Source organism: Carcharodon carcharias, chromosome 17, assembly GCF_017639515.1.
Source record: "Carcharodon carcharias isolate sCarCar2 chromosome 17, sCarCar2.pri, whole genome shotgun sequence".
NCBI lineage: Eukaryota > Metazoa > Chordata > Chondrichthyes > Lamniformes > Lamnidae > Carcharodon > Carcharodon carcharias.
In genome coordinates this window covers 103,535,043-103,550,338 of record NC_054483.1, presented here as the reverse complement: position 1 = coordinate 103,550,338, position 15,296 = coordinate 103,535,043, and the positions used below count along the sequence as shown (strand labels likewise).

The 15,296-nt window shown below is 45.7% G+C and overlaps 1 protein-coding gene across 2 annotated transcripts in view; it reads left to right on the top strand.

Annotated features, from left to right (window-relative positions):
* Positions 1-10,258: 10,258 nt before the first annotated feature.
* LOC121289987 (LIM domain-binding protein 1-A-like) overlaps positions 10,259-15,296 on the top strand; it is a 58,598-nt gene continuing 53,560 nt past the window's right edge. For both annotated transcript variants that reach the window (XM_041210081.1, XM_041210080.1), the window contains exon 1: positions 10,259-10,319. In XM_041210081.1, coding sequence (XP_041066015.1) covers positions 10,285-10,319 — 35 coding nt within the window. In that variant the 5' untranslated portion in view covers positions 10,259-10,284. The remainder of the gene's footprint in view (positions 10,320-15,296) is intronic.

Below are 15,296 nucleotides of genomic sequence, written 5' to 3'. Positions count from 1 at the left end.
TGTGAAGCTTGATACATGAACATAACTCTATGTTTCACAAACAGAACCAAACTCCTCTGCCCAATCCTTATGCTTAAAACACACAGTCGTTAGATTTGGAAACTTAACATAACAGCCAGCTTTCCCGAACAGTCCCCACCAGCCGCCCGTACGTGTCATATCCCTGACACTTCCACACCTGATCTGAAGCAAACCCTTACTACAATTCAAATTCACTTGATCTCCTACTGTTATATTTAGCATTCCATGTTCTGTGTTGTGTTGGCACTGTCCATGCTGTACCAAAGTCCCTCCTGTGGTGTGGGACAAGCCGTGATAATCCCCGACCTTGTTGCCAGTATCGCCATGCCTACGAGTATCGACAGTGCAATTAACATTCTGTGAACTTAAGCAGATAACCATCCCAGTCATCACCGGTCAGTTGTTGAGATTAGTTCTGTGGATAGAATCTATTAGTAAAACGCTTCACTTGTAACCAGTGTTTCCAGTGCCTCTTTCCCCTAATGTCCACACACGCGCATGTATCGCTGGTCATGATTACCTCAGTCGGTCCCACCCACTTGGGTGCAAACCTCATTCGTTCTGGGTTTATCTTAACCATCACCTTGGTCCCCACCTGGGGGGAATGCTGTTGCCTTTCAGATTTATCTGTTTCCATGTCCTTAATCACCTGTTGGTCTCTGATTTCCTTCCTTAACTCACAATTGCTCACTCACTTCCCTCACATAGTCTCACACCCTTCCCTTGAATGGTCCTACATCGCCCCCTCCTACTATGATTCCATTGGGTAACTGCATTGCTCTCTTTGTCATTAGTTCAAATGGGGTGAACCTGGTGGTCCTACTTGGGGTAGCCAGAAGGTGCACCAGAATGTTGGGCAACACTTGCTGAGCTGTTCCCTGTCTCCTCAATTGCTTCTGCTATTGATGTTTTTTGAAAAGTTCGGTTCATCCTTTCCACCATCCCTGAGCTCTGTGGGTGGTAGGGAATGTGGAATCTCTGTCTAATCCCCATAGATCTATATATTTCTTTAATGACTCTTCCTGTGAAATGAGTTCCCTGATCTGAATCCCTTTGGGTGAGGCACCCCCTTCCAGTCTACTATCTCCTGCTGCTGTCCCAAGTCAGACCTCAATCCCTTAAGCTGTCAACACAACTCTACAATGCACTACACAACTCTACAATGCACCTGGAAAAACTCAGCAGGTCTGGCAGCATCGGCGGAGAAGAAAAGAGTTGGCATTTCGAGTCCTCATGACCCTTCGACAGAACTTGAGTTCGAGTCCAAGAAAGAGTTGAAATATAAGCTGGTTTAAGGTGTGTGTGTGGGGGGCGGAGAGATAGAGAGAGAGAGAGGTGGGGGGGGGGGGTGTGTGGTTGTAGGGACAAACAAGCAGTGATAGAAGCAGATCATTAAAAGATGTCAATGACAATAGTACAATAGAACACATAGGTGTTAAAGTTAAAGTTGGTGATATTATCTAAACGAATGTGCTAATTAAGAATGGATGGTAGGGCACTCAAGGTATAGCTCTAGTGGGGTTTTTTTTTTTATTTTTTTTAAATAATGGAAATAGGTGGGAAAAGGAAAATCTTTATAATTTATTAGAAAAAAAAGGAAGGGGGAAACAGAAAGGGGGTGGGGATGGGGTCGTGAGCTCCCTCCCCCATCCCCACCCCCTTTCTGTTTCCCCCTTCCTTTTTTTTTCCAATAAATTATAAAGATTTTCCTTTTCCCACCTATTTCCATTATTTAAAAAAAAATTTAAAAAAAACCCCACTAGAGCTATACCTTGAGTGCCCTACCATCCATTCTTAATTAGCACATTCGTTTAGATAATATCACCAACTTTAACTTTAACACCTATGTGTTCTATTGTACTATTGTCATTGACATCTTTTAATGATCTGCTTCTATCACTGCTTGTTTGTCCCTACAACCACACACACCCCCCTCCACCTCTCTCTCTCTCTATCTCTCCGCCCCCCACACACACACCTTAAACCAGCTTATATTTCAACTCTTTCTTGGACTCGAACTCAAGTTCTGTCGAAGGGTCATGAGGACTCGAAACGTCAACTCTTTTCTTCTCCGCCGATGCTGCCAGACCTGCTGAGTTTTTCCAGGTAATTCTGTTTTTGTTTTGGATTTCCAGCATCCGCAGTTTTTTTGTTTTTATCTACAATGCACCTTCTTATCCTATCTTTTAATGGATCAGTATCTTCACTTCCAGTGACGATTCTCTCTGGGAGCTGCTTAACCCTGCCTGTCATCAGTGTATTAATCCTGTGATCTGACTTTTTGTAGCTCGCAGGTACATTAATATGGTCAGTAATACATCTATTTTGTCTTTTCTCAGCTTTCCCTTTACCTGTATCCACCTTATGGTAAATTGTTGTTAAGTATTATTTCCCCTTACCCTTCAATTGCCTCAACTACAGATTCCACATAGTTTTACCTCTAAGGTTCCCCCCCCCACCCCCCACCACCCCCCACCCCACCCCCCGACCATGATCATCCTAAGATTCTCTTGAGGTCAGTTTCTCTATTGTCTCCATTGTCTTGATCATTTAAAATGTTTCCTTGCTATTTAGGCCATATTAACCATTTCATGTCAACAGGCTCTCTGTTTCTAGATGTTTGCTTATCTCCCCTTGTGAGGTTCCAATGTCTCAGCTGATGGCCAGATTATCAAATTCAGTTCCCTTAAAACAGTTTGTATATTGTGTCCTCTTTCCCTAACTCTTTCTCTCACTTTCCCCATACCATTTTACACATGCAACAGCTACCATCTTATTTTGTTCAGGTTGTCTGGAGAGATTTACAGTCCAATAAAGTATTCTCATGACAGATTTAAAATAGAAACCTGGCATTGACATGTTTTGCTTCCTTATCTTCTTCTCAAACAACATTTTATTGTCTCAAAAGTAACCCACTAAATTGTGTCTAATCCTTTTTTAGAATTATCCCAGATTCATTAACTCGGCCAAAAATTGGATTTCTGCCAAACCTTGTCAAGGTCTTGAACTTAACTTTATATTTTGGGAACAGACTTACAAATATAAAAGCATGCAGCATTTGAATTAAAAACAAAAACAGAATTACCTGGAAAAACTCAGGTCTGGCAGCATCGGCGGAGAAGAAAAGAGTTGACGTTTCGAGTCCTCATGACCCTTCGACAGAACTTGAGTTCGAGTCCAAGAAAAAGTTGAAATATAAGCTGGTTTAAGGTGTGGTGGGGGGGGGGGGGTGGGGGTGGGGGGGTGGGGGGGGGGGGGGGGGTAGGGAGAGAGAGAGAGAGAGAGAAGTGGAGCGGGGTGGTGTGGTTGTAGGCAAAAGCAGTGATAGAAGCAGATCGTCAAAAGATGTCACAAACAACAGGACAAAAGAACACATAGGTGTTAAAGTTGGTGATATTATCTAAACGAATGTGCTAATTAAGAATGGATGGTAGGGCACTCAAGGTATAGCTCTAGTGGGGGTGGGGAGAGCATAAAAGATTTAAAAATATTTAAAAATAATGGAAATAGGTGGGAAAAGAAAAATCTATATAATTTATTGGAAAAATCAAAATGAAGGGGGAAACAGAAAGGGGGTGAGGATGGAGGGGGAAACTCAAGACCTAAAGTTGTTGAATTCAATATTCAGTCCAGAAGGCTGTAAAGTGCCTAGTCAGAAGATGAGGTGTTGTTCCTCCAGTTTGCGTTGGGCTTCACTGGAACAATGCAGCAAGCCAAGGACAGACATGTGGGCAAGAGAGCAGGGTGGAGTGTTAAAATGGCAAGCGACAGGGAGGTTTGGGTCATTCTTGCAGACAGACCGCAGGTGTTCTGCAAAGCGGTCACCCAGTTTACGTTTGGTCTCTCCAATGTAGAGGAGACCGCATTAGGAGCAACGAATGCAGTAGACTAAATTGGGGGAAATGCAAGTGAAATGCTGCTTCACTTGAAAGGAGTGTTTGGGCCCTTGGACGGTGAGGAGAGAGGAAGTAAAGGGGCAGGTGTTGCATCTTTTGCGTGGGCATGGGGTGGTGCCATAGGAGGGGGTTGAGGAGTAGGGGATGATGGAGGAGTGGACCAGGGTGTCCCGGAAGGAGCGATCCCTACGGAATGCCGATAGGGGGTGTGAAGGGAAGATGTGTTTGGTGGTGGCATCATGCTGGAGTTGGCGGAAACGGCAGAGGATGATCCTTTGAATGCGGAGACTGGTGGGGTGATAAGTGAGGACAAGGGGGACCCTATCATGTTTCTGGGAGGGAGGAGAAGGCGTGAGGGCGGATGCGCGGGAGATGGGCCGGACACGGTTGAGGGCCCTGTCAACGACCGTGGGTGGAAAACCTCGGTTAAGAAAGAAGGAGGACATGTCAGAGGAACTGTTTTTGAAGGTAGCATCATCGGAACAGATGCGACGGAGGCGAGGGAACTGAGAGAATGGGATGGAGTCCTTACAGGAGGCGGGGTGTGAGGAGCTGTAGTCGAGGTAGCTGTGGGAGTTGGTGGGTTTGTAATGGATATTGGTGGACAGTCTATCACCAGAGATTGAGACAGAGAGGTCAAAGAAGGGAAGGGAAGTGTCAGAGATGGACCACGTGAAAATGATGGAGGGGTGGAGATTGGAAGCAAAATTAATAAATTTTTCCAAGTCCCGACGAGAGCATGAAGCATCACCGAAGTAATCATCGATGTACCAGAGAAAGAGTTGTGGAAGGGGGCCGGAGTATGACTGGAACAAGGAATGTTTCACATACCCCATAAAGAGACAGGCATAGCTGGGGCCCATGCGGGTACCCATAGCTACACCTTTTATTTGGAGGAAGTGAGAGGAGTTGAAGGAGAAATTGTTCAGTGTGAGAACAGGTTCAGCCAGACGGAGGAGAGTAGTGGATGGGGATTGTTCGGGCCTCTGTTCGAGGAAGAAGCTAAGGGCCCTCAGACCATCCTGGTGGGGGATGGAGGTGTAGAGGGATTGGACGTCCATGGTGAAGAGGAAGCGGTTGGGGCCAGGGAACTGGAAATTGTTGATGTGACGTAAGGTGTCAGAGGAATCACGGATGTAGGTGGGAAGGGACTGGACAAGGGGAGAGAGAAGGGAGTCAAGATAACGAGAAATGAGTTCTGTGGGGCAGGAGCAAGCTGAGATGATCGGTCTACCGGGGCAGTTCTGTTTGTGGATTTTGGGTAGGAGATAGAAGCGGGCCGTCCAAGGTTGGGCGACTATCAGGTTGGAAGCTGTGGGAGGAAGATCTCCAGAGGAGATGAGGTCAGTGACAGTCCTGGAAACAATGGCTTGATGTTCAGTGGTGGGGTCATGGTCCAGGAATTAATGTCAGTTGTTGTCAAACCTTTTAAAATAAAAATTCCCTTTTGAGAACCTTATCGAGAACCAAACTGCAATTGTTTAAAAACTTTGTAAGAACTGTAATTTACACTATCAAAATTAAAACGATCTCTTTTTCACATGTATTGATTTGTATCCAGATTAAAAGTCCCATATGTTTATCAACACATTCTTTATATTGGATAGCATCCTCGTTATTCAAAAGTAACCTTCTAAATTACACTACACTTTACATCTCAAGGTTGTCCCAAATTCAAATAACAGAGGTGTTGGAATGTAGATTTCCTTTCATATTTAACTCATCTCTTCAAAAGAAACCCATTTTTATCCAATGGAACCACCTAGGCTGTGTGTTTATGCCTTTTGGTTTTCCTAGATTCCTTTTGAATTTCGGGTAATTTTTTTCCCTTAGAATTTTGGAATACCAGCTTAGAGCTAATGTAACTGGTATGTATCAATCCCAATTAGCTAGCAAGCTTGTGATAAGGGTTTCCCCAGACTAGTCTGCAAGGGGTTGTTACAAAGGTTGGTTCATCTCAAACAAAGGCAAACGCTGCTTTATCTTTACAATACCATCAAACTCCAATTTTTGCCAGAACTCTCAACTCGAACCTGAAATTCAAAACTTTGGAATGTTGGAGTACACTCTGCCTTTAATCTAATATGGGGCTTTTGACTCTAAAATGCTGAACTACATACACAAATGACAATTTAGGGAAGAAAGCACATTAAACTCACATACAAATGCTTCCTTGCACACAAACATACATATATATATAAAGGTATGTATTTGTTTTTCTATAACCTTGAACTTAACAACTTAAAACTTTCATACTCTAAACGAAACTTCAAGTAGCAGTTGGGGGGGGGGGGGGAGAAATAAAGGGATCTTGGAGGCTCCACCTATAGGGACAATCAAACAGACAGAAGCTCACAATTCCTTTGCGCCTGCCTGTCACTGCTGATTGATGACCCCTAGGGTTATCCTCTTTCTCTCTCTCTCTCTCTTCAACACAAACAGCTCTTGTAAATTAGATCAATTCATTTTTTTTAAATTACAGAAAATTCAGTAGGGGACCTTTCGGGTCCCAATCATCCTTCCACATTTGCTTGATTAATTTTGACTGTTGTTCCACTTTGAACCCCGTGATGGAGTCTGCGGCTCCCCAGTCGAGTTCCATAGCACTTCCCTGTTTTCTTGATGGAATTCTATTCTTGCACATTCATGTGGCTCTGACAACTTGGTTACTTGCGGTCTACTTGTTTCCCAAGGTGTCTGGCCTCCCTGTGCGGCTTCGGCTTCACTAACCTGCCAGCATGGCTCTGCCTCTTACCCCTGCCCTGAGTCCTCCTCCAAATTCTTTTGATACTCAACCAGAACGTTCTCGGATAGGCTTACTGCACTAACTAGGGGTGGTAAATAAAGTACACTCACCCACTTTGCATAGCCATCCCGAGGATCTGATCTGAGTATCCTGCCGGCTATGCCAATTGTTGCAGTATCTTTGACAAATGAACCACAGGAGGCTCAGGTTTAGGTCACGATCATTTATTCGAGCAATTGCAAGCAGAGAACCACGTCAAAGCAGCTTGAGGTAGCGCTCTGATAAATTACAAGTATTCAGCACATTTATACATTACTGGTCACGTACAAGAACATTGTTCAGGTTCCAAACGTTGTCAGCATATATCTACATGCATCCCCCGACACCCAGGCAGAGCCTTCTCCCCCTATCTAAGCTGGGACCACCTGTCCTTTACTTATCTGTTGAAGAGTTATACTTAATCTATCTTGATTTTTTCCCTGTCTCCAGTCTGGCTCCCAGGGAATTTCTGATGATTGCAGGCTCTAAGGATGTGCAAAGTTCATCTGCTAACCCTTAACTGTTAAAGTACTTGATGGCACTGACTGGCTGGGTTTTTAAGTAATTCTCTTTCAATAAATTCCCCCTGACAATTGATTTCCACCTTGGAACCATCCAGAAAACCAGCCAACCTGCAGAACCAGGTAACAGGTGACTTATGGCAGCCATTTTACGTCAATGCCTTTGCCTGCTTTTAAAAAGCCCTTTTTAAATATGTTTGGGCAGCCAATGAAATTAAAGATTAATACCGCTCATGCACGCGTCATATCATTGCGATAACAATCAGTCCGGCATAGTGTCCCTGCTCCTGTTGAGCTTCTCCCTGTTTTCCTCATCTAATTCTCTACATAACACTCTATCCTCTTCCCTCATGCGTAACTATCCTCCCCTTAAATGCATCAATATTATTCACTTCAACCACTCTCTGTGGTAGCAAGTTCCACATTCTCACCACTCTCTGGGTCAAGAAGTTCCTTCTGGATTTCCTATTGGATTTTTTAGTAATGATCTTATATTGATGGCCACTAGTTTTGGTCACAAGAGGAAACATTCCCCCTGTATCTATTCTATTATTACCTTTCATAATTTTAAATACCTCCTTTGGTAATCCCTCAGCCTCCCCAGCCTGTTTATCCTTTCCTGATAATTATATCCTTGCAGTTCTTCTGTCACCCTTGTAAACCATTTTTAGCATAATTTCTCTACTTTTCAATTGTATTCTATATTTTTCAGTTCTTCTGAGTATCCCCTATTTTAATCGTTCCATTATTGGTAACCTTGTCTTCAGCTGTCAAGGTCCAAAGCTCTGGAATTACCTCCCTAAACCTTTCTACCTCACTTTCCTCCTTAAGATACTCATTCAAACCCACCTCTTTCACCAAGCTTCTGATCATCTGTCCAATATCTGCTTAGCTGGCTCAGTGTCAGATTCTGCTTTATAATGCTCCTGTAAAGCACCTTGGTGTGTTTATAGTGTTAAAGTGCTATATAAATACAAGTTGTTGTTGTTGGAATACATCAAAGCATCCATGAAGGAGTGAACAGTGAGTCCAGGCAGTCTGACTATTTGTGAAGTCAGTGAAAGACACAACATCTGAGCTATCTTGTAGCCACTGTTAGATGCATTAATGACTGTAACAGCATAAATCAGGATATGCATTTGCATCATATTAATATAATGATATAATGAATATAAACTACCCTCCACCATCTGATGAACTGACTCTCTGACACAGTTTGACTCCAGTCCCTGTAAGCTCTGTCTTTGATGAGAATTCCAAATTCCACCTCCTTTTCCCATTGAGAGCACAGGAACAGGAGGCTATTCAGCCCCTCGAGACTGTTTCATCATTTAATTAGATCATACCTGATCTGCATATTAACTCAATCTACCCACCTTGGATCTGTAACCCTTAACACCCATCACTTGGGTGGGGAGACAGTTGTATTACCATTTTCTGCTTTCTAACCCTAATGCCACCATCAGCACCTCCTTTAGCCAGTATCACTACCATTAACACCCCTTTGTCCTTTTGTCCATGATGTCTTTGCCAATCTCTCCTTTGCCCCCACCTATCGCTGGCCTTCTATCCAGCTTCACCTGCCCCACCCCCCTCAAACAGTATAAATTTTACATTTTTTACTCCTCTTTAGCTCTGAAGAAGTCATACGGACTTGAAACGTTAACTCTGTCTTTCTCTCCACAGATGCTGTTGGACCTGCTGAGTTTTTCCAGCATTTTTTGTTTTTGTCCCATTACAGTGCGGTTGTCTGTTCAGTGCCCTCTGAAATGGCCTCACAAGCCATTCAGTGCCAGTGATGCTGACATCCCATGGACAAATTATAAATATCCACAATAGACTAAAATGCTGTAATACCCCCAGGAGATATTCTTGTACCCAATACCCCATTAACCATGTCATATCTAATAGCCACTACACCAGTTTCACACAGTAAAGCAATACGAGCTTCATGATCAGTAACAGTTCATAAAAAGCAATGTAGGGGAGTCATTTTTAATTTCGGTATCCTGAACAGAGATTACAAAGCTGGTTAAAGTTTGAGGATTCAATATTGCGATCACAGAAAAGTCTTCTTGTGTCTCAGTAACTCACACATTTTGTGGATGTTAAAACACATTCGAGGAGGAATTGTTCAGGCGTCTGCAGCCTGTTGTGAATATTCACAGACACTCTCCGGTGAATCCAGTTCACTATTCCGCGGACACACTCACATCGGGGCTGGAACTGTTCCCCCTCCCCCTTTTAATGATTACAGTCAGCAGCAGGATAAAGATGAAGGGTTGGAATTAGAAAGAAGTTTTTTTTTAAAGTTTTGGTGATGAATGCTGAGATGTCCAGTGATTGGGCTCTTGTGTCTCAGTCCTGATCTGGCGATAACTTGGCTTTTCTTTCCCCAGATTCAGGTTTGACATTTTCTAGTTTGATTTTGGTCCCTTCCGCCGGTTTTTGTGGATCTCGAACAATTCATCTCTGCGCCGCTTGAATTCCTCTTCTTCGATCGGGTCAGAACCAGACAGATTCATTGTTCCTACCCCACAATATGTAACAGGCAGATCAATATCCGGCATCTTAAATTCCTGGTTATTCCTGGGCAGGTAGAAAGCAAAACTCACCTGATCCCAGCGGCGATAGCGGGAATTTGGCTGACCAGCACATGTTGAATAGGGTCTCCACTTCCAGCCCTGGTCAGAAAGAGCCACAACCGCATCAGGATCATGGGCAATTAGGGGACAATCACCGAATAAATCGACACCCGGAGCAAGGACGAGCACCGCGTACATGATCTCCTGTTTGTATTGGAAGGTGCCCCCAACACCCGGAATTCTGGTTCCCTCCCATCACAGACCGAGCTTTGATAGGCTTCAACCAGGGTCTGAATATCATGGGAGAATTTGAAATTTCCGTAGCGGGAGTTGTCCTGGAAAGCGGGAGAGTTAAAAAAAATCGCCTAGTGTTCGATCACGGAGCTGAGGTTGCTGACGAATTATCCATCGGTACCTCCTCCCTCTCTCTCTCCCGCTTTCTGATCCTTGTCCACTTCAAAACTCCACCAGGAGAAATGAGCTTCCGCCCCTTCTCCGATTCTCTTTGCAGGTGAGTGTGAGTACGGATGTATTTAGCTCCATCATGATCAGTGCAATGGATCAGTTGTGTGGGTTGCGAGTGAAGCTGGGTCTCTCTCCCCGACTCCAAGTTTGTGTGTGGTGGTCAGGAATGGAGGGATTTCTGTCTTGTGCTCCATTCAGTGTAGCGCACATGCAGCTCCGGATAAAAGTGTTCGGGACTTTCCTCTGAGCCTAAAGAGGAGCCACGAACGGTTGAACGTGGTTTGAAATGGGTTTCGCTGCCGTTCAAGACGAGTCTGCTTTCAGCTGCTGAAAATGTCACTTTATATTAGCAGGAGCGCTGGGTGTTTCCGGACAGAGAACCGCAGACATTTGGCGACTCAGCCTCAGGGAGGATGGGTGATTCCAACTGTCAGACCTGTCCAGAGTCTTTTGTTCTATTGTTGTTGACATCTTTTGATGATCTGCTTCTATCACTGCTTGTTTGTCCCTACAACCACACCCCCACTCCACTTCTCTCTCTCTCTCTCTCTCTCCGCCCCCCCCCCCCCCCCAACACACACCTTAAACCAGCTTATATTTCAACTCTTTCTTGGACTCGAACTCAAGTTCTGTCGAAGGGTCATGAGGACTCGAAACGTCAAGTCTTTTCTTCTCCGCCGATGCTGCCAGACCTGCTGAGTTTTTCCAGGTAATTCTGTTTTTGTTTTGGATTTCCAGCATCCGCAGTTTTTTTGTTTTTATCTCTGTGTTTAATTGACTGCCACTGCTCTTCAAGAAATGCCTACCTCCTTGAAGAAGTTCTGTTCTTTTCTGCGACAAGATTTCCATACCTCTCTTTTGCCTTGCTCACCTTCATTGCTTTCCATTTCCCTCCTGGTGTTTGACAAGGTGTTTACTAAAACCCGCTTTCACAGCCATATCTCCTTTCTCAGTGACTGTCTCCGTCTCCGACTTACCCCACGTGGATTTCAACTGAAATTCCACCCCTCATGTTTCGAACCCACCCAGGATTACAGGTATCTCCGGGACATAAAACGTTTCTCGGACTGCTGTTCCCGTCACATTCTGAAATCCACACTCAGTGCCATGCGCCGCCATATGAACACACTCGACCTCTCCCTCCAGCAGCACTGCCGTACCCTTTATCAAAGCTGTGCGTACCCTCAGTTTCATTTTATTTTTCGGCTCATCCGACGCCTCAACAAGAAACTTTTTCTCTTTCTCTCAAGTGCTAAGGAACGCAAGCTCCAACAACTCATCGACACCAACCCCCATCTAGGACCCTCCACCCCGGCCTGTCCCTCCGTCCCCACCCCATCTTCCAATCCCAACCCCAGCCGTGTATTCACTATACCCCCTGACCTTCCCTTCTCCAACGCTGAATGTTCAGTGCTCAGCAAAGGACTTAGTTTCATACCCTTACGCCCTCACCTCAATGAATTTCGGGCTCGGCATGATGCTGAACTCTTCTTCCGCCGTCTTCGTCTCCGGGCTCACTTCTTTGGGCAGGAGTCCTCTCCCAGTTCAACGGATCCTTTTACCCATCTCCAATATTCTCCCTCCACCTGGACCCCTCCCTCTGGATTCTTACCTTCTCTTGATCTTTTCATTGAGAACTGTCAGCGCGACATTAGTCGTCTCAATTTCTCTGCTCCTCTCACCCATTCTAAGCTGTCTCTCTCTGAACTTACTGCACTCCATTCTCTCAGGTCCAACCCTGACATTGTCATCAAACCCGTTGACAAGAGTGGTGCTGTTGTTGTCTGGCGCACTGACCTCTACCTCGCGGAGGCTGAGCGTCAACTCGCAGACACTTCCTCCTACCTCTCCCTGGACCATGACCCCACCACTGAACATCAAGCCATTGTTTCCAGGACTGTCACTGACCTCATCTCCTCTGGGGATCTTCCTCCCACAGCTTCCAACCTGATAGTCGCCCAACCTCGGACGGCCCGCTTCTATCTCCTACCCAACATCCACAAACAGAACTGCCCCGGTAGACTGATCATCTCAGCTTGCTCCTGCCCCACAGAACTCATTTCTCGTTATCTTGACTCCCTTCTCTCTCCCCTTGTCCAGTCCCTTCCCACCTACATCCGTGATTCCTCTGACACCTTACGTCACATCAACAATTTCCAGTTCCCTGGCCCCAACCGCTTCCTCTTCACCATGGACGTCCAATCCCTCTACACCTCCATCCCCCACCAGGATGGTCTGAGGGCCTTAGCTTCTTCCTCGAACAGAGGCCCGAACAATCCCCATCCACCACTACTCTCCTCCGTCTGGCTGAACTTGTTCTCACGCTGAACAATTTCTCCTTCAACTCCTCTCACTTCCTCCAAATAAAAGGTGTGGCTATGGATACCCGCATGGGCCCCAGCTATGCCTGTCTCTTTTTGGGGTATGTGGAACATTCCTTGTTCCAGTCCTACTCCGGCCCCCTTCCACAACTCTTTCTCCGGTACATCGATGATTACTTCAGTGCCGCTTCATGTTCTTGTCGGGACTTGGAAAAATTTATTAATTTTGCTTCCAATCTCCACCCCTCCATCATTTTCACATGGTCCATCTCTGACACTTCCCTTCCCTTCCTTGATCTCTCTGTCTCAATCTCTGGTGATAGACTGTCCACCAATATCCATTACAAACCCACCAACTTCCACAGCTACCTCGACTACAGCTCCTAACACCCCGCTTCCTGTAAGGACTCCATCCCATTCTCTCAGTTCCTTCGCCTCCGTCGCATCTGTTCCGATGATGCCACCTTCAAAAACAGTTCCTCTGACATGTCCTCCTTCTTCCTTAACCGAGGTTTTCCACCCATGGTCGTTGACAAGGCCCTCAACCATGTCCGGCCCATCTCCCATGCATCTGCCCTCATGCCTTCTCCTCCCTCCCAGAAACATGATAGGGTCACCCTTGTCCTCACTTATCACCCCACCAGCCTCCGCATTCAAAGGATCATCCTCCGCCATTTCCGCCAACTGCAGCATGATGCCACCACCAAACACATCTTCCCTTCACCCCACCTATCGGCATTCCATAGGGATCGCTCCTTCCGGGACACCCTGGTCCACTCCTCCATCACCCCCTACTCCTCAACCCCCTCCTATGGCACCACCCCATGCCCATGCAAAAGATGCAACACCTGCCCCTTCACTTCCTCTCTCCTCACCGTTCAAGGACCCAAACACTCCTTTCAAGTGAAGCAGCATTTCACTTGCATTTCCCCCAACTTAGTCTACTGCATTCGTTGCTCCTAATGTGGTCTCCAATACATTGGAGAGACCAAACGTAAACTGGGCGACCGCTTTGCAGAACATCTGCGCTCTGTCCGCAAGAATGACCCAAACCTCCCTGTCACTTGCCATTTTAACACTCCACCCTGCTCTCTTGCCCACATGTCTGTCCTTGGCTTGCTGCATTGTTCCAGTGAAGCCCAATGCAAACTGGAGGAACAACACCTCATCTTCTGACTAGGCACTTTATAGCCTTCCGGACTGAATATTGAATTCAACAACTTTAGGTCGTGAGCTCCCTCCCCCATCCCCACCCCCTTTCTGTTTCCCCCTTCCTTTTTTTTCCAATAAATAATATAGATTTTTCTTTTCCCACCTATTTCCATTATTTTTAAATATCTTAAAATCTTTTATGCTCGCCCCAACCCCACTAGAGCTATACCTTGAGTGCCCTACCATTCATTCTTAATTAGCACATTCGTTTAGATAATATCACCAACTTTAACACCTATGTGTTCTTTTGTTCTATTGTTGTTGACATCTTTTGATGATCTGCTTCTATCACTGCTTGTTTGTCCCTACAACCACACCCCCCTCCACTTCTCTCTCTCTCTCCGCCCCCCCCCACACAGCTTAAACCAGCTTATACTTCAACTCTTTCTTGGACTCGAACTCAAGTTCTGTCGCAGGTTCATGAGGACTCGAAACGTCAACTCTTTTCTTCTCCGCCGATGCTGCCAGAACTGCTGAGTTTTTCCAGGCAATTCTGTTTTTGTTTTGGACTTCCAGCATCCGCAGTTTTTTTGTTTTTATCTCTGTCCAGAGGTTTACTGGGCAGCAGTGACCCCCGCACTCCAATATGCCTTGGAGACTTGGACAACCTACAGGTAGGCCAAAGCACTGGAGAAGTAGCGCAGGTGAAGCCTTCGCAAGATCCTCCAAATCTGGTGGTAAAAAAGGCAGTGTCCTTTCCGAAGCCAACATGCCCAGCATCGAGGCACTAATCACTCAAAACTAGCTCTGCTGGGTGAGGCATGATGTTCCTGTGTGAACACCAGACTCTTAAAGCAACTGCTCTACTCGGAACTCAGTCACAGCAGGAGACTCCCGAGAGGACAGCGGAAACGCTTTAGGGACATCCTCAAAGAATCCCTGAAGAGATCAACTGATTCCATGGGAGACCCTGGCTTGTGACCAACCAAAATGGAGAAGGTTCATTCGGGAAGGCACCGAACACATGTTGAAAGCACAGAGCAGCAACCTCCTCTCTCACCCAGGGGCTGCATTGTCCAACAGGGGTCTGCTGCCCACTATTTAATGTCCCTGCCCACATAACTCCCACTCCTGCACACTTTCCACTGGCAGCTAAACACACGACACAGATTCATGATGCTAGCGAGAATGTTGGATTGTGGGGGGAGGGTGTTTGTAGGGGAGGTAGAAGGGTCATCATTTTATACGGCTGGTAGTTACAAGGTATTGCCTGAACACAGATTCATAAATAATTTAAACAGAATTGCATAATTATTTGAAACAGAGAAGATTTCAGGGCCATGGGAAAACATTGGGGCTAATTTAAAGGGCTGACACAGGCCCGATGAACTGAATGGCCTTTCTCTAATCTTCTATGATCTGCAGATCCCAGTCTAGTGGGAAAGCTGGAGTGAGTGGATCACACTGAGGATCATTAAGCAGCTGAGAAACTAATAACATTTAAACTATATGAGCACACTTGATGTATTGGTGCTTATGTGTAACAATGC